Source organism: Calypte anna, chromosome 2 (genome assembly GCF_003957555.1).
Source record: "Calypte anna isolate BGI_N300 chromosome 2, bCalAnn1_v1.p, whole genome shotgun sequence".
In the NCBI taxonomy this organism is placed as follows: Eukaryota; Metazoa; Chordata; class Aves; order Apodiformes; family Trochilidae; genus Calypte; species Calypte anna.
The window spans coordinates 45,364,959-45,383,908 of NC_044245.1; the positions used below are offsets into that span (position 1 = coordinate 45,364,959).

The following is an 18,950-nucleotide window of genomic DNA, read 5'->3' on the forward strand; positions in this document are numbered from 1 at the left end:
GCACATACAGAATTACCTCCTTCTCCAGCAAGCCTAACATATTACCCAAATACCATTTGTAAGCACTTCCCGTGTCATGGTGATAGTGTTCAACAGGAACCAAAAGACCTACAGTCTCATCTCTTCTTGTCATTAATTTTTGTGTTGTTCTGTCTGTGAAAGGATATAATTGGAACAAATCAAAGTTATATGTATTTAAATAGGAAGAGTGATTTTTTCTTGCAAAATAATGCATCCAAATTTCAGAATCGAGATGCAACAGAAACTGGATAGCCATGCCCTGATGAAGGATAGAAAAGTGTTTAAGATGTTTCAGTGCTAACGCCTGTGGCTTCCTGAGGTACAGCTGTAGCTATGTTACCAGTCAAACACTGCCTAAGGCTTTTCAGGCCAACAAGAAAGTTGATGTGACCGAGGCCATGAAACAAACAGAAAAAGAGAACCCAGGAAGTTACAGTAGCAGAAATTAAACTGATATCCAGATATTTTTTCCTTTTTTTTTTTTTTTTTAAGAAAAAAAAAAAAAAAAAGAGTTTAACTAGAGGCCTTTTAAGTTCAAAACTGGACAGGACTCCAGTTCATAGTCATCATGGTGTGAGACACAAAAACATGGCAAGTGGTAATTCTGCGGTTCTTGGTCCTCCTCCTTATCACTCAGGAATCCCTGTTCCTTACCTCTGTTAACAGTAGAATCTGCTCAATTAATATATAGACCAGCTTTTGATTAAACCAGTTCAGTCAAACTTGCCTCTGTCTTTCCTACATCTTTTAATCCATAGCTTCCTAGACTACCTGTGAACAGAAGTTGTTTCCTAATTGCTAAAAGAACACAGGATAAAGATCATAAAGAAATGTGCCCAGCCACTAGCAGAACCCCATTTTCCTAAGTGATGCTGCCCTCTGCCATGGGGCCATACTTTCATATTGCTCCCTATTAAGTATAGTAGATGACATGTAAGAACACTGGTTGGAAAAACATCTTCAGATCTATGAAGAAATTAATGAGGCAACTGAATATTTCTATCGTAAGCCAAGCTTTAATGAAAGGGCACAGGTTTATTTAACTGTTATATCAGCTGTCACTGGTTGCTATTCTGCAGCCAATAAAAAAGTTAACCCCATCACCAAGACTGATTATCAACTTGGCTGACAGCCTCAGCTAAGGCAGGGAGCACTGAGGAGGTGGGAAGCTTGGGCTGTGTATGTACCCACAGATGTATTCCCTCCAGCTCAGGTTTGAGGCATATTTGCAAGGCATATGTGTAGGCAGCTGGCTTTGACATTGCCTGCTCTGTGTCTGCCTGACAGTAGAATAGAGCAGTCTTTGGGAACATTGTACAATCAAGCACTATTTATGCACATAAAATTGTGATCACAGGCTGCACACACAGGGTTTCCTCTGAGTCTAAATCAACAAAGCATCGGGAGCGCCAGTTCTACACGTTGGTACGAGGAACTTCAGTATGGATGGTGCTGATGTGCATATTTTTTTTTATAAAACTGTTCATCTCAGTTTCACTATACAGAGCCCTTGAATGGTCTCTCTTTACAATAGAGCTGCCAGTGCTAAATCAATGCAGAATTACCAGCCCTGTCACCAGCCAGAAATAAGATTGGAAAACTGGACTAGTCCAGAAAAAGTGTAAATCATTGGATTATTTCAAAGTGCTAGGAAAAAAAAAACACACCACCAAATAAAATCAATTATAGCAGCAGACAGAAGAGACTTACACAGGAATTTATAAGCTCACCACTTTATGTATTAAACATCGAGTTCTGGGGACATTTCATCAGTTCATATAAATACATATTTTTTAGAAGTACCTAGGATTGCTTTAAGATTTTCATTAAAGGAAAAGGCCAGATCCAAAACCATCCTCAGCACTCCCCATCAGACAGGGAGTGCCTAAGGGAGGAATTATGAACTGTCACAGCAAGGTCAGAAACACCACAGCCCTGCAAAAATCTAGTGCTTAGAAAAGACACATAGCAATGCTATAAGTCCAAATCTATACAGACTCATTTCAGAACAATCTTTAAGGTTGGGAAAGGCACACTAGGCATTGCCTTCTCTGAACCACCTTTCCCATCTCCCTACCTAGTGCAGAGAAACAGTGATTATTTGAAATAAATCTCCCCAGTATTACCACACTTCTAACCTAGATATACAATAACATTCATTAAGCTGCTACAAGATGCTCTCAGTGTAAACGGAGGACAAGAGACAGATTTTTACAAGCTATTCATGAAATATAAATATTTCATATCACCATATGAATTAATTATGTAGGGGCAGGTAAACTCCAGATGGTACTAGCTTGATCTGAAATTTTAACAGAAATCTTCTGAGAAAACAAGTCATATTCAGGAGCTGGGTACAGAACTAATTTTTGGGGTTCTGAAACTAATTGTTTCTGGTGCTCCTAAATCAAAACTTTAAAAAAAAAAATTAAATCTTTGGGGTTTGCAATCTGCTAAGTGTCCCAGAAGACACACCCACGGAACAGAAAGGTAAGGGAAGGGAGGCAGCAGCAATTGTCACCTTGCAGTTAAGATTCACCTGCACCAGTTAACGTGCTCTGTCAGGATATGGCAAATCTATGATAAGTCTCTCTCCCACCCAGAAGTACTGAAACCTCTCTCCCTCTCCAGAAAATGAATTAACATTAAGCTGCAGGTGACCAGAGAAGACAACATCTCAGCTTCCTGTGCTGGCAGTGTTTTTATTTGCATAAATGCACAGAGATAAGATCAAACATCCATCTTCACCAGCATCCTATCCTGAGCATGAGACAGTAGCAAAATTCTTTGGACAGTGCATAAAAAATAGCATGGACAGAATTACCTCCTTCTCCAACAAGTCTAATCAAATTCCCCAAATACCATTTGTAGGCACTTCCAATGTCATGGTGATGGTGTTCAACAGGAAGCAGGAAATCTACAGTCTCATCCCTTCTTCTCATTAATTTTTGTGTTGTTCTGTCTCTGAAGGGGTATGTTTGCAACAAGCAATGCAAACACAGGTCTCTCTCTTCAAAAAAGTATCTGCAGTTTTCCATGTGCAGTTTTCCACGTAGATTAATGACTACTGCCTTTGCATTTTACACAGTGGAGAAGGAGGTTAATGTCAAGAACTGACAAATACATTCCAGTACACCCTATCCCTGCATGTTAGGAACTCTTTCAGAAGAGTGACACACACTCAAATGATCCTGAGGACATAAAGGAGATAGATAAGGCCTCCCATTCCCTGGGTGAATGCCAAGCTTTTCAGAAAAAAGTTTCACTCTCCTCTGACCACATATTGTAAATCTATACTTTCAACTCCTTGGCTTTCGGAAGTATTTAAACAAAACCAGCTTTTGAAAGTGCTGAAATGGTTTAATGTGATGTTATTTCTAGTTTTCCCAAAACTATTCAGTGGCCTTGACCCAATTTCACAAAACTTTAGACTGTCCTAAGGCTGCATATTTCATTGAATAATTAAAGAAAAAAAACCCGAACAACAAACAAACAAACAAAAAACCAAAAAAACACAAAAACCAACCCAAACTCAAACATGAGTGTTAGCATTTCAGTGTCTGAAGACAGCAATAAAAAGACAACAATAAGCTAAACAGAATTAGCCATCTATCCAAAGAGGTGAGATGCAGGTGAAGATTTCCCTTAGCTCATCTCTACCCAAATCAATACAGCCATCACTAGAAGTCTGAGGTTAATTAGATCAACAGAAAGTCAAGTACAGAATCCCAATACAAGTACAGCTCAGTAGTAAATGTCCAGATGAATACACCAAAAGAGTAGAATGAGGATGCCTATATGTCCTGGTTTGGGCCAGGATAAAGGTGATTTTCTGTCTTGTACTTTTGCTTTTAGCTAAGTCTCTTGTAAGTAGTTGCACTTGCTGAAATTAACAGCAAGTTTCTCAGACAGTGTGTGTTTCCAGAACTGATAACACTTGATGTTTATAGTTACTACTAGAGACTGGTGTGCAGAGCCAAGGACACTGCTCAGCTCTGATGAGAACATTTTACCCTCCAGGAGGATAAAGAGGTCCCACCTGAGCCCTCCTTTGGGGAGGAACGGACAAGATAGATGCCAGAATTGACCAAACAGAGTATTCCATCCCATACACGTCATACTCAGTATAAATTTGAGGGATCACGAGGGCCAAGCCGGATTTCCGGATTTCCTGATTTCCTGCTTCCCTTCCTTCACCGGCATCCTGGAAGGATTCTGTCCGTTCTTCTGCCTGTGCTCCTGATCTGTCCAAGCTTGAATCTGTGTGTTCCTGCCTCCAGTTCCCGACTGCTGCCGACTCCAGGAGTCCAGCCTGCACTTTCCCAGGGCTGCCCTGCAGCCTCGGTGGTGACGTGAGAGTTACTGGGGGAAAGGGGGAAGGAATGTGGTTTCCATTTTCCTGTATATTAGTATATATTTAGTAATTTTTCCTATTTATCATTACTGTTTCATTAAAGTTGTGTGGTTTAATTTCCAACCCATAAGTCTCTCTCCCTTATTCTCTCTCCTTTCTTTATCAAGGAGGAGAGAGAGATTAATAGAGAGTGTCTATTATTCGGTTTAATTGCCAGGACAGTGTTAAACCATGACACTATAGTATAAAAGTCTAGATGTACCTATTGACCACAGTCCACTAGTAACAGGATGCACTTAACAAACTTTAGGGTGACAATTTGACAATTCCACAGGGAAAGGAGTCTCAGTCCAAGAAATTTTTCTCCACACTGATCACATGCCTGGATGGATTCATCCCATCTACATGATGTCTAGAATGGGACTTCCAAGTATACCTGTGTTTAGAAAAGAAAATATTTGTTGCAAAGCATGTGCTTACCTGGTGGTTAGTGTGAAGTCAAAGCAGCTTCCTTATATTGCACTGGAGTGGGAAACTAGGAGTCAGAAATACCAAGCTTCTAATTCTGCCACAAGCACTGTGCATGGCACTTTCACTGCTTACTGTACCACTGCTTTCTGAACCATAGCCCAATGGCTATGAGTATGGCCTGGATGTGACTGGAACATGCTATGGCACAGTTCATGTTTTTTAAGTACTATGAAATCCTTCAAGAGGTGCCAGACAAACTTACTTTTTGTCATCAGAAATAATTGCAAAACTTGGGTTTCCCATAAAATTCTAAGTGATAAACTGTCAGAGACTTCTGAAGTCTTACAGCCTTATTTCATAGAATCATAGAATGATTTGGGTTGGAAGGGTCCTTAAGGATCATCCAGTTCCATCTAGAGCATCTAGACACTTACACCAGATCAGGTTTTGTTCTTTATTTGAAGGAAATACGAATGGTGATATTTTTATTTTTTTTTTTCACTTGAAGGAGTCAGTTATTAGTCAGGCACATGAATTAATTTTGCTGCCTTCAGTGAGAGTGCATGTGGGTGTGAGCACCACCTCTGTCCCTGTAGGTCCAGGCAGACCTTGCAGGCAAAAGCTGTACACAGCACAGCATCAGGATAGCAGCCTGCCAGCTGGCTGTCCTGCTGGCTGCTCAGCCACTCTGTGTCCAGCTGACACATGTACAACTTCCAGGCACAAAAGGTGGTTCATCCCTGCCACCAACTGGCTACGAAAACACCTGCCAGGCTGAGGGAGGGCCAAGTAGAGACAAATCTGGCAAACCTGCATAGAATGGGAGATCAAACACCTTGGAAGAGTCATTTGGTTTTGCAGACATCTTCAGTCAGGTCTCTGCTTCCTCAAGACCCATGTGTTTAAAATCTCTGTAAGTAAGGCAGTCACCTTGGAGATGTCCAGGGAGGCATTAGCTGTGCTAGAGTAACACCTGCAAATGCTGACAGTGAAATTACAAGTGCCATCCCTACTGCTGTGAATAAGGCTGCCAAGCTTTCTCTGGGCAGTAGAAGGAAAACAAGTATTAATTGTCCCTTTATAACCTTGCTTCACATCATGTTTAAATGCTCTTGCTTGAAGGAAAGACTTTGTAAAAAGTGTTCCTGTTTTCAAGCCTTTCTAGATCTTTTTTAAAAGCTTGCTGCAGGAACACTTCAAAAGGAAACTTATTAGAAGTTATTAACTTGGTTCCATCAGGCAATCTGGGCAGGGTGATGTTTGCAGACACTTCTTTTCTCCATCAGACTTGGTTTTGGAAATCTATTTATCTTAATTTATTTGACTGAATTTGAACCTTCATAAGAAATTTGCTATCTGTACAGTCTATTTGCCTGGAAGGGCAAATCACTGATTAGGATCAGAATTAAATCTCCAATACATGTAACCTGTTGTCCTGCAACAGGGAGAGTGTTGCCACCAAATCCAATGCAGACAGTACGTTCCAGCTGAAACCCAAGGTTTCTGCCATGGACTTAACAACCTGCATTGCCAAACATTTGGAAGTCCCAGAACACAGAAGAATACACACTCCTAATAAAATTATTCAGATTTTTACATGCTGCATGAGACACTGGCAAGGCAGATAAAAGTACAGCAAAAATCTTGTACAGTGTCTCTGCTCCAGATCTGAAGATTGGCCTCATAGCTATTTATACAGTATTTATATACCTTGAGCCCTTTACCCAGATGAAACAAAAAAATAATCTTTTTTATTTGATCTTAGACTTTAGTTTGCCTGCAGACCTCTCATTAATGCTGATGCACATGAGATATCATTTCAACTTCACTGGATTTAGCAGTCATACAGTACAGGAATGCAGTCCTCCTCTTTTAACTACTTCACACTTGCCTATCAGTCCCATTAGGGTTACTCTTAATGTACATAGTTGCAAATTAAACAGTTTTCATGTACGGTTTCATGTTCTCCCACTACACCTTTCACTCATCCTTACATAGCCTTGCACAAAAGCTCTGAAATTAACTCAACTTTTTCCAGATGTGTAGTTTGAGATTGAAAAATTAGGTCCATTTAACACCAGAGAATTTACATGGCATCACAGTAATTTCACATCACCCATGTCCTACGCCTGCCCGTCGTTTCTATAGTTCACAGAAAGGGTACCAGCTGCACATGCAGCCTCCCCTGCCTACTTTCCACCTTTGTTATGCAAAAAAACCCATTTATTAAGAACATTCCCCTACTTAAAAGAGGCATAAATACAAAGGGCCTGTACACAGGGTATCCTGCTGTAACAAGGATTCACTCAAGATGCAAAGGGAATTGTGGAGAGAAGCAGCAAGCTGGACCCTCAAATCTCTAACCTAACATGCAAAAAGGAGAAAAAGCATGCAAGGAAGCAGATAGTCAGGCAAAAGGGACAAGATGGAATATATTTTTTCACAAGTAAAAACTATTTTTAATTATACTTTTTAAATCTGTACCCAACACCTAATTGCAACACATGAGAAATGTTACAGGTTACTTTTAAGCACCTTTCCTTCTGCAAAGCTGTGAAAGTAAAGAACTCATGGGCACAGTCCATATTGGATGTTCCAGGGCTAAACCATAGATGGAACTGAAAAGAGTGAAGAGCAGCATGCAGGAAAAGTTAAAGCATTTTTAAAAGAGAATGGTGACTGGATACCCAAAGAAGTGGAAACTACTGCGAATCATGAAATCAATAAGGTACAAAAGAGAGAAGAAAACCATCATAAGCCAAGAAAGGTGGAACTAGAGTCAGGATCAAGGCCAGGAGATGGAAGGAACCAGGTCAGAACTGTAGGTGCAGAAAAGATTGTGACAGATTGAAAATAAGGTTATTAAGCAGCTTGAGCTTCAGGTAACAAGAGATGAGGAGCCAATAAAGCACTTCAAGGTAGAGAAGATGATGTGTCTGGAGCAATGACAAAAAGTGGCAATTGCACTTTCAGGACAGTAAGGGCAGGGGAATGTAAAACCCTATTAAACTCACAAAAGCAAGAATAGGAGAGGCCAGGGAAAACAAAACAAACAAAAAAACCCCAAACAAACAAAATCAGAACAAAACCAAACTAACAAACACACACAAAAAAACCCACCAAAAAAACCCCCCCCACTAAATCCAGAAAACAACCTAGAAGCCACCCGGACTCCAGCATTCAAGCCAAGAATTGCAGGAAAATTTTCAGAGCCAGGATAAATGTTCCCAGATGAATCACCAGTGCCCAGAGAACTGCTTTCGCTCATTTCTTCTCCCTGATGCAGCTTCTAACCCTCTTTCTACCTTCTCCCAAGCTATCCTTAGCTTACCCGTATACAACCTTCTCTGGGCTAAGACTCTGCAAGGAACAGCACCCATCTGCTCCTCAGTTTCTCCCTCAAGACTTCACTTAGTACTACAGGAGCTCCCACTGGTTCTGGCTGCATCTGATTTTTTTCATGAGTCACCCTCCCTTCTGCAAGTGAGGGACAAACCCACCAGCAGAGAGACAAGTAGGAGTCAAGCTGAAGCACACGTGGGTCTCCATAATCTCAAAGAAGCCCAGGAGGCTCCTTGCTCCTCACCAAGATCCTGGAAATTGTCCAGCACACCCAAACACCTCAGAGAGGGTGGGAACCTCAAATAAAAAAAAATTTAAAAAAAAATACTTTGGGAACCAAGAGAAAGCAAAAATTACCCCAATTGCAATGGGGTAATTTGCAATGGAGAAGCAACACATGTCCCCTCCTCCTCTGCTTATGCATTGCACACCATCATAAGCCAGCACATGTTCATTGAGAGCCTGGACAACTTCCAGTCAGAGCAGTTTTATATCTTGACCGTACCTGCTTAGCAGGACACACCATGCAAGGGGAAGAGGAGCTGACATGTCTTGCCAGAGCAGCATAAGGGTTTGTGGAGCTGGGGTGCCTCAGTGCAAACACACACACAGCAGGTGCCAAGTATTTCACACCATGCCATGGCCTGGCACCCACAGTTTCCAGCACTTAGTCACTGCAGATGGCTATCAAAGAAATAAATGTATATTCACAAGCTATTCTTAGCACTCACTGGAGAGGCGATTACCAAATTATCCCGTTACATAATCTCTTTTATATAATCACTACGATGTTCTTCTCCTTATGCAACATGGAGGGTGACCGCAGCCAGCTGAAGGAGCTCTTTCCCCACAGAAAGCTGCATGGATGTGCAGGTGGATGCAGGTGCATGGATGCGCAACAGCCAGAGCCAACTCAAGACAATCGAGTTTTTCAGAAGCACCAGTGTATAAACGTGTGCCTTCTACCCAGGGAAGGCACAAGCATCCTTACCCATGCTGCATCATCATCCAGAAGATGTGTGGATAACCTGAACCCCTACTTGGTTGAGACTGACAAAGTTGAAGCTGCGCAGCACTCTCCAGGTATCCTGAAGGAAGTGAAATGTCTCCGCTGACTTTTAATGGGCCTTGGATGGAACCAGGATTAAGGCTTTAGTAAAAATAGGAGGTCAGGATTACTACAGAATTAAAACAAGCTTAATCCAAATGCTCCTGGCTTTGTGCCACTGCCATGCCTGTGACTTCCATGCACAAGGAAAGCTGGGTGACACTGCAACCACAACGAGTTGCCCTAGGACATGCTGTGATGGGCACCCACACAACGAGCCAACATTGTAGGTCAGCATAGCCACTCGGGGAACTTTCAGCTATCAGAAGGTTCTAGGCATACCCCAACATGTCTCCTACAGCATTTTTAGGATCTCATCAGATGCCTTCTAGGAACACTGCAGATGTCTACACAGACAATTGCCACATATGGGGTGTAGGGAGACAGTTTACTAATGTTCACCCAGGGCTTTAAGAAGTCAGCTTTTAAGAAGTCAGTCATCATCTCACTGCGGTCAGTGAGAAGCACAATTTAAGTCCTGGAATTCAGAAAATGCAAGCTTCAAGATCCACAAATCACCTGCAGATCCTGGGACACTTTTCTATTACTATGCTGAGACTTCTAGTTCTATGAATACCAAATGAACAGAATACAAAACAAACTTAACATTTTTTTATCTAATTCACCTCTCCCAACTAACACACAAATTCAAAGGCATCTGCCTTAGGTTTTTTCTCAAGGTTAAACAGTAGTATTTGGCCATTATCTGGCACTTACTGTCTTCTCTGCTCCCTGTTTTCCCTAGAAATACAGGTTTTGCACAGCTAAATGCAGTCAAACCCCCAGCCTTAGCATAGGTGGCACAATACACTTCATGCAAGGACATGTGCACAAGTGTGGGAACAGGGCTGCTATTGTTTCAGCTACTGAAAAAGATAATGAAGTGCCTTAACGTTACCTTACACTATCTCAAACTATTGGGTGACCCAGTTCTGAAGAAGTTTAACCCAGTCCTATGTGCTATTATTTCTACTGTATCACAGATGGAAGATGTCATCAGAAAAAACAGATCAGAGCAGAATCAGGGTTCCTCATGCAAACCTCAGTGCACACATTAGTGCCCATTATGACAGCACTGCTGATAGCTCGGGACCAGCAGGCATCCTCAGCACGACTGCTGCTCAAACCATTGAAAAACATGATTCTCATTAGGGATAACTTTTGGGATAGACAAGGCAGCACTCAAGATAGAAGCAGCTCCTGTCAGCCTTAAAAATAAAACAAAGCATATAAAAGTAGCTTCAAAAACTTATCACACACATACCCTCCCCCCCTTTTTTCGGGGGGGCTAGACAACTGGCTGAGCATTTGAAAGCAGAGAGGAAAGTTTACTGTTCTGTTTTGGACAGAAATCCTTCCAAATTTAATGGCATTTAAACAAATTAGAGTGGACTTCTACACTCATTACCCTTCTTGTACCAGGTAGAACACACAGTTCCAAATCTGGTAAGGAAGGAGGGTGCTGAGCTGGGAACTCACACTGCAAGAGAGCCAGCAATGAATTCCCGGATCTCACTTACATGGAGATAATTATCTGTAGTGATGAGCAAGACATTTTTTCCCCTTCCCAGGAACAGAAACGAAAGAAAAACACTTGCTCGACTTCATCCTTACCCAGTTCTTGCTGAAATGCCCTTACAGTCACCTGCCTCAGCAAGAAGCACTCCCACAGACTTTCCACATTCATACATACCCCTGGGAAAGAAAAAAGGAATTCACCATATTAACAGGTTTTCTAACCACTACAGTGAAGAGATTTAATAAAACTGGGAGAGCTGAAACACAGGGTTACACCTTGGCAATCCTCCAGGTAGAGGCTCTTACACTGTTATCAGACCATTATGCCCAAATAGGAGTCACAGTGCAGTACAAGCACTTGAATTTTAATCTGTTTTGTCTATACTAAAGGGACTGTAATAAAACCAGACCAAACTAAACTTCTCTGGATAGGTAAGGTTTGTCTCCTGTCCAGAAAGGAAGAAATACAGACTCAGGCCAGAACACTCAAGAGAATTTCATTGTCCCATGAAAACAAAGGTCTGCCTTTGCTACTACAGCCATTAGCACCTTTGTTTTGTTTTGTTTTGTTCCCCCTGCTAGTGTACATTCCCTAAGAAAGCATCTGATTTCTTGAGGACTACATCTTCTAGATCACTACCACCTTTTAACCCCATGGTGGCACAAGTCACTGCAAATATCCTGCTGCCAACACTGAGCTAAGCAGAGTAGGTCTACAAAAACATCACCCTTCCTTGGGTGGCAGAACCACTGAACCCCAAGAAGATGACAATGTGCAAAATACTCCTCTCACATCAAACATAACAATCTTGAAACACACACTGCCTGTGGTATTCAGTCTGCTGTCTATGAGACTCTTGCAACCCTTCCACTTGCTCACATTCCTCTTGTAATAATTTCATTTCAGGGTACTCCAATTCTTCCACCTATGAGGAAGAACCCAAACAGACTGGAATGTGTGTAACTAGAAAGGTATAAAAATACATTAGATATACAAGCCTTAACTTAGTGTATTGGAAAGATAAATTGGAAAGGTATAGGTTGCATACTTAGAGTCCATGAGCTTCACCTTTAATTCCACTAGTGCAAGACCTAGGAAAGAGGATCCACCCTCATAACTACTGCCAGCTACTTAGCTGCATGATCTTTTCACAGTCACTTCTAATGAAAGGCCAAGCTTTTTCCTTCCAGGCCTCCAACCAAGAGAGACAGAATGAAGAGTATGCTGGAGAACTGCTGTGTTTACAGCTACCCATCAGCTGGGCTTGAGGAGAACAGTCCCCTCCCACACTGCATCTGATGGTGGACCTTCCCCAGAGGTGTGGCTTCCAGCCATGATTCCCTCCTACCCCACAGAAAGCAAAGGCTGGGGACATCATTAGCTCTGGATTGAGAAGTTCTTGATGGACACTTGGCAAGCAATATGGGAAAACAACAGGGTACCATCTGGAAAAGTTAGTCATATCAACAGCATTTTCTGAGGAAAGAAAAAACAGACTTGGGTGGTTTTTCCCTCTAGCATTGCATGAGAAGGATCTGTAGGGGTTTTATTTTTTTATTATTATTATTTGTTACTAAAAATGTAGTATTGTCTTTGCTGAAAGTCCGCTTAGACAACATCTAACATACTAAAATAACAAGTCTGCTACTGAAATGGGCAATCCCACTACAAGCCATACGTTCCCTCTTCTCCCTTGAAGCATGTTTCTTGATGCTAGAACTTCACAAACCTCTGGAGAATCAATGGAAAAATATTCCATCATTTTTTTCCCAGCCTCTTTTTGGTAGATTAGACTTCCACAGCATCTGTGGTTTGCTCAGATTCCTCCATGGCTACACTGGTAGCCACTTCATCTGAGCAAGAAATAAGAAATTTTTACTCTAAATTCTGAAGCATAAGATCAAGCATTTATATATTCCTGTCTGTAAACTCAGCCTACAGAGATGAAAAGTGCAAATCTGTACGTAGGCACGCTGATTCCAGCTTTCCTAAGCTGCTTCTTAGTGGAGTAAACCAAAATAAATTTGCATTAAACCAAAGAGAGTTTCCATTGAGCCTTTTTTCACCAATCTTAGCAAAATCCATGTTCAAAGAGCAGCTGAAGTCTACAGGCTTGTTTTGGTCATGTTTAACACAGCTATCCTTCCAGACACCTGCACCAGCTGAGTGGGAAGTACCAATATAAATAGAGAGTCAGAGGACTTCCCTTTTATAGAGAAAGCATAATGGAAGGTACTAAACATTTTTGACTGGTATAAAAAATATAAACAGGTTTTACAGAGGCTTCTTCTGATGAAAAAAAAAACAAAAAAAAACAACAAGCCCCAAACAAACCCAAAACATAGCTATTTGCACCTCCCCTTAAAGGATGCAAATGGCACTTGGCCACCATTCCTTTCCTGCAGCAAACACCAATCCATCTCCCTCTCAGCAGGAACAAAGTGAAAAAAGCATCCAAGCTCAGACCTCCTGCCTGGAAATCACAGCCCATCTCACTGCTGTCAAGAGGCAGGGAAAGCTTGCCAGCACCAGTTAGATCTCCAAACTATAAATCATAAGTAAGCTCTTTCCTTCCTTCACACAGCAACGCAATAGCTGCTTTCCAACCCACTGTAAGGGAAAAAAAAATAATTTTTAAGCTCCTAAACCCCTATGTAACTAAACGTAACAATCAAGAGAGTGGTAGGGGACACACCTACACTAACATCAAAATTTTTGGGATAGGTTTCTCTCCAGCAGTTTGTAAAGGATTATTACTCTCACCACCCACTGATGACCACCCAACAAGAGTTAAAACATCAATAGGACACTATCAGTGGGCTTCCACAGAGAGGAATATTATAGAGACACAACCCCAGTGTGTATGCACATTTGTCCATTCAAGGGTACATACATTCCTGTAACAAATATAAAGAAAAACCTGATAGCTAATGGATAGAAAACAATATAAAAAACGGGGGCATGGGGGTGGTTGTGCATAATCCAGACACCTTCTTGAACTCTGCGTGTGCCCACTATGATCAAAATGTGTTGGGTTTTTTATTTAAAACTGATGGTTTTGCCTATGTTAATGTGCTTGTTCCAACAAGGATTTAAAAAGAAAACAAAACAAATACAAAAAAACAACACCAAAACCTCTTCAGGAAGGACAGAGATTGTAGGTTTCTCTTTTTTACTAAAATCTGCTATGCTGAAGTCTGCTTACAAAAATAATTCTGAAAAGCTCCACAGAGCAGTTACCCAACTGAGAAGCACTAGCAAATTTTGCTTTTATTTAAACAAATCTTGTATGACAGACTGTCAGGAGTGTTTGAATTTTATTTTAAGTTAACACAGTTTGATGCTCATATGACACGTCCATCCTTTTGTTCTTTTTAAAAAGACACTTGGCTCTTTTGTAGTATCTTTCATCTGACAAATTAACAAAAGGACTATACTGATGGCTTTTTTCCAACTATCCAATTATCAGTGTTTCTACCAGCATTCACTTCATAGTTTTTGGAGATGAGAAACTGAGTGTGGAGAAATATCAATGATAGTATTTCCAGAAGGGTTGATCTACATTTTGTATACATATTGGATGTAACTATATCGTGAGATTTACACCCAAATACCACACCACCTTCAGTGACTGCCACAGGTCTCATCTTATCTTAATTAAGAGCATTAAAAAGCTTGACTTAAATATTCAGGTACTTGCATTAGTTCCAAGGTTCCTCTGGACACACCATATGGACCAATAAGGAGCTTAGGCACCAAACATTTTTTGACAGTTTTGAAAGTTGAAACTACCCAGTAAGGTACCCAGCAGCAATTACAATACAACACCCTCTTTATATCACTGCAACACAGGCAGGGTCTTTTACCAGGCTCACACAGCTCTGTTTTTCAGCCTTCTCATCCCTAACTTGAGCTTCAGCAACCAGGTCTCCTCCACTCAGCACTTCTGCAGCTTTGCAGAAGAGAAAGTGAGCACTCGGCCTGAGAAGCAAACCATACAGATACTGTGGTGCCCTTATTCAGGCTGAAAATAAGCTCAGATCAACACCAAGGGCTCAGGAGGGGGCAGGGAGGAGGAGGCTGCTTGTTTAGGGTTTTTTGCCCATCCCAAAGACAACGCTATTCACTGAAGTCAAATTTAAGTGCAGATGGCCAAAGCCCTGAGGATGCTGGATGAAATAAAAGCAGAAAATCTTTATATATAACCCAAAGAGACATGATTTTAAGGACCTCCTCATAGTCTGTCGCAGAATTGAGAGCTATCTACTCAGTGAAAAACAGACAACACACACTCCCATGAGGGGAACCAATGAGCCATGCTACCAAGCAAGGCCACTGGCTGCTTGTGAATGTCAAAATCACATGCCCCAGTACTACAGGTCTCCTAGACATGGAGGTTCCTGGTTAAAAAAAAATAAATTAAAAAAAAGGCATTTCAGGCACTGTGGTTAATAACACACTGCTACCTTCAAGTAGCCAAACTGATTTGAAAAAGACAGATGAAGTTCCAACAGAGTTCATTTCTTCCTGCAAGAACCAGAATTACCTGCCAAGTTATCCAATTTAAAAGCCTTTCACTTTAGCTTCTATGTTAAACTGTTTAAGCATGGCTAAGTGGTAAGCAAAACTCAGGGCATCTTTGGCTTTTCTCCACTAACAACAAAGTCGTCTCAGAGCTGTTTCCTGGGTCCAGGGGCTGGAGATTTTTTTTCCATTATAGGAAGTCTTCATGGTTATGGTGGAAACCCCTTGTCAAACAACTAAGCCTGGAATTAATCCCTTTCTCCTACCACCACAGTGGTCAAGGCACTTCTGTAAACAGCTTCTCTCAGGCTCTTCTAGAGAAAAGACCCCTGGCCTAGCATTGAGCGCCAGCACTTTCATCCTTGTAAACCCTGCTTCAGTAGCAACGCCTTCAGCCACCTTCATGAAACCACCCATCACTGCATGCAAACACCTTCCCCTGCCCCTCAGGCCCTCTTCTGCCCTTACATCAGGAACAGCAAACCATCACTTTCTCACAGGAGCATGGCACTGTCAGCCACTGACCAGGCTTCAACCTGAAAGCCAGACAGAAACACTCCTCCCATCCACGCATGCACCCACCATGCATTTGGTGGATGTTTACTTGTGAAGGAACTTATTCCTTTAATCAGTAGTGTTTTTTAATATACACACATGGAAAATATATGAATGTCGTGTGATAAGTATCTTGTGTAATTTAACCAATTTAAACATCACTAAGCTACAACAAATTGCTCTGAAGGTCTAAATGACTTTCCCGCCCTGCCATTATTTGGATAACAGGAAAAAGCCTTTTTCAAAAAGCTAAATGAAAAATATATTCCTCAACTCATGCTGTGTTACATGTTAACTAAGATCACTTCAAAGCTGCAGCTAGATTTCATAAATTGTAACAATACTATTTTGGATAACAGCCAGTATAGAAGTTGGTAGGGAAGACAGCTAAAGTTTCAAATACCATAAGCCTGCTAAACAACCAGATGTCTTCATTCTGTTATTTAAACCCCCAGCATTTTGTTTCTGTGCCTTTTCCTCCTGCAAAGTACAACTTTTAAAAAAATCTGTAACAGTTCTTGTTTACATAGAATCTGATTGAAAAAGGTATCCTAAGTACTTCCAAAAAAGAAAAAAATCCACAAAACCAGATGGCAAAACAAACATTCTAGATTAAAAGAAAAAGGAAAAAAACCCATGATTAAAACCAGTATAAAAGCTGAAATATCAGCAACATGGGCTACATCCAAAGAGAATTTATGCAAATTACTTTTTTTCAGGCACACAGGATCTCTTTCAGCAAAATGTGCATTAAGAGAGCAGAAGCATCTAATCAAACAGATCCTGGAGGGGCGAAGCCTTTCACATTCTCAGATGAGCCAATTCCCTCTGGGAAATGCCAGTGCCGTCTCATTTAATCGACATATTGCCATTTGGGCAAAGAGCTTCTGCAGAGCCAAGGAGCAATCGTGGGTCAGGCTCTGAGATAGGTTTACAGCCAGAGTAACCAGATGTAGCCCAATTAACTCAAAAAGAGTTACATTTATTTACATTAAATGGTGATTTTGATCTGAGTGTTTTAATGGGATAATGCTGGATGACATTGTGGGCAACATACCAGAAATCGTTCATCTACATAGGTGGCATGAACATATAGTAAACATAATTTTCATAAATTATACCCATTACTGTAAAAAATAATTACACAGACAGCACTCTGGTTTCCATGTATGGGTTTGGTGGTATGTTTGGGGTTAAAAAAAATAAAAAATAAAAAATTAATTTTCTGTATAAACTGCTCCATCACAGAGATAACACAGTTCTCCACCCTTCCAACACCTTCAGCTAGACTGCCTCTGGGTTTATAAATGTCGAGACGAACCAAGGAGAAACCCTGGGGCGTTTCCGAACCACCCGTCAGCACGCTGCCACCACACGTGTCCCGCCGATGACTGGAGCGCGTCAGCCAACCTGCCACGGGGGAGTGGCACATGGATGCGTGCCCGACACCAACCTGTCCCACGCTGGCGGCCGATGCTCCAAGCCTGCCCTCAGCCCCAAGGGTAAACCAAAGACCAAGAGGCAGCTCGCCCTCAGAAAGCATCTATGGATCTGCCTGCTTAAAAAAGGACCTGGTTTCCTAGCCCGGTGACATAACTGTGTGGCAGAAATCTCCCCTCTAATTAACGTCAGCTACTAATTATCTAATTTTTTTTTCCTTGTTTGTTTTAACCATCAAAGCTACGATACCCGGGCTTTCCGAGAAGTTTAACCACGCCGCTGATGCCGCCTCACCTCCACCTCGCAATGTACATTCGGTCCACGAGCGGGTACTTAAAATAGAAACAAAACATGCACGCTTGACCCTTAGGAAAGGCTGACGCCCCCTGCTCCCTGGAGTCGGACAGCTTAAAAGGAAGAGACAGCATCCAACAGCTCGTACCCCTACTTACACGTCCCGTGTCGCTCTGCGCCAGCACAAGACGGATAATCTCTTTTCTGCTCCCACAATATAAACTAAAACGAAAGCAAGCCAGGACGCTGCGAGCAGCCGCCCCCCCGGCAGCCTCTCTGGACAGCAGAGACGGGTTTTGTCCAGCCCGACCCCGCTCCGTCGCTCTCGCTCACTCCTGGCCGTGCACTGCCCGGCAGATCGTGGACCCAAACCCGTTCCGGCAAAGACACTAACCCCAAAATACATACTGTAACACCACCTCTCACCCTCCAGCTGGGTACGGGCTGCCAGCTTCCCTCCCGCTGCCGGCGCGGCACCAGGTCGCGACCGATGGCCCATTCCCCCCGCCGCTCCGGGGCTGTCGGAGGTGCCGCAGGCAGGCAGGCAGGCAGATCCGCGCTCCCCCCCGCCCCACCTCACCTCCCATAGCAGCGAGAGCAGCAGCGCGACCCCGGGCTGGAAGCGGTTCATCTCTCCTCCTCCTCCTCCTCTTCTTCCTCCTCCTCCTCCTCCTCCTCCCACGGCGGCGGAGGGCTCGCCCCTGCCTCCTTAGGCGCGCAGGGGTGCAGTCAGCGGCGCCATCCCCGGCGCCCAGCGGCTGGGGAAGCTCCGGGGGCTGCGGGGGAACAGGGACACGGAGACGCAGGGGGCAGCGAGCGAGGCGGGCTGACAGTCAACCCGGGGGAAGGGGCGGTGAGAAACCCGCGCCGGGGGCAAAGAAACGGGGCGGGACGGAGGCGGAGAAGCCCCGCAGCAGGGCGGGGGCGGATTGACCCGCCGAACCCCCTCAGAGGCGGCAGCCGGAGCCGGGCGGGCAGCGCCGCTGCGAGGCGAAGCGAAGCGAGGCGGAGGGCAGCGCGGCTGAAGGAGGGCGGCACAAAGAGGCCGGGCGGCACCGCGGCTGAGGGTGGGGAGAGGACCGGGCCCGCCCTGCCCCGCTAAAGCTTCTTTTTCGTCCCTCTCTCTCCCGTCCTCTGCCCCGCTAACGCCCTCGTCTCCTGCCCTGGAGGTCGGAAACGGCTGCTCCGTTGGTCGGGCGCGGAGCGGCCGTTATGGCGATCCCCTCAGAAAGCTACAGCCCTCCCCCATCCCAGGCAGCGGTGCTGATCGGCCCGGGCTCCGCAGAGCCGTGACCTGGCCCTGGGAGGGGTTGTGCAGCTTC

The 18,950-nt window shown here is 43.3% G+C and overlaps 1 protein-coding gene across 1 annotated transcript in view; it reads right to left on the reverse strand.

The window, feature by feature from the left end:
• Nucleotides 1-18,624, reverse strand: part of VOPP1 (VOPP1 WW domain binding protein) — a 62,294-nt gene extending 43,670 nt beyond the window's left edge. The window contains exon 1 of the mRNA XM_030446339.1: nt 18,209-18,624. Within this exon, the coding sequence (XP_030302199.1) occupies nt 18,209-18,259 (51 nt within the window). The 5' untranslated portion in view covers nt 18,260-18,624. The remainder of the gene's footprint in view (nt 1-18,208) is intronic.
• Nucleotides 18,625-18,950: the final 326 nt, after the last annotated feature.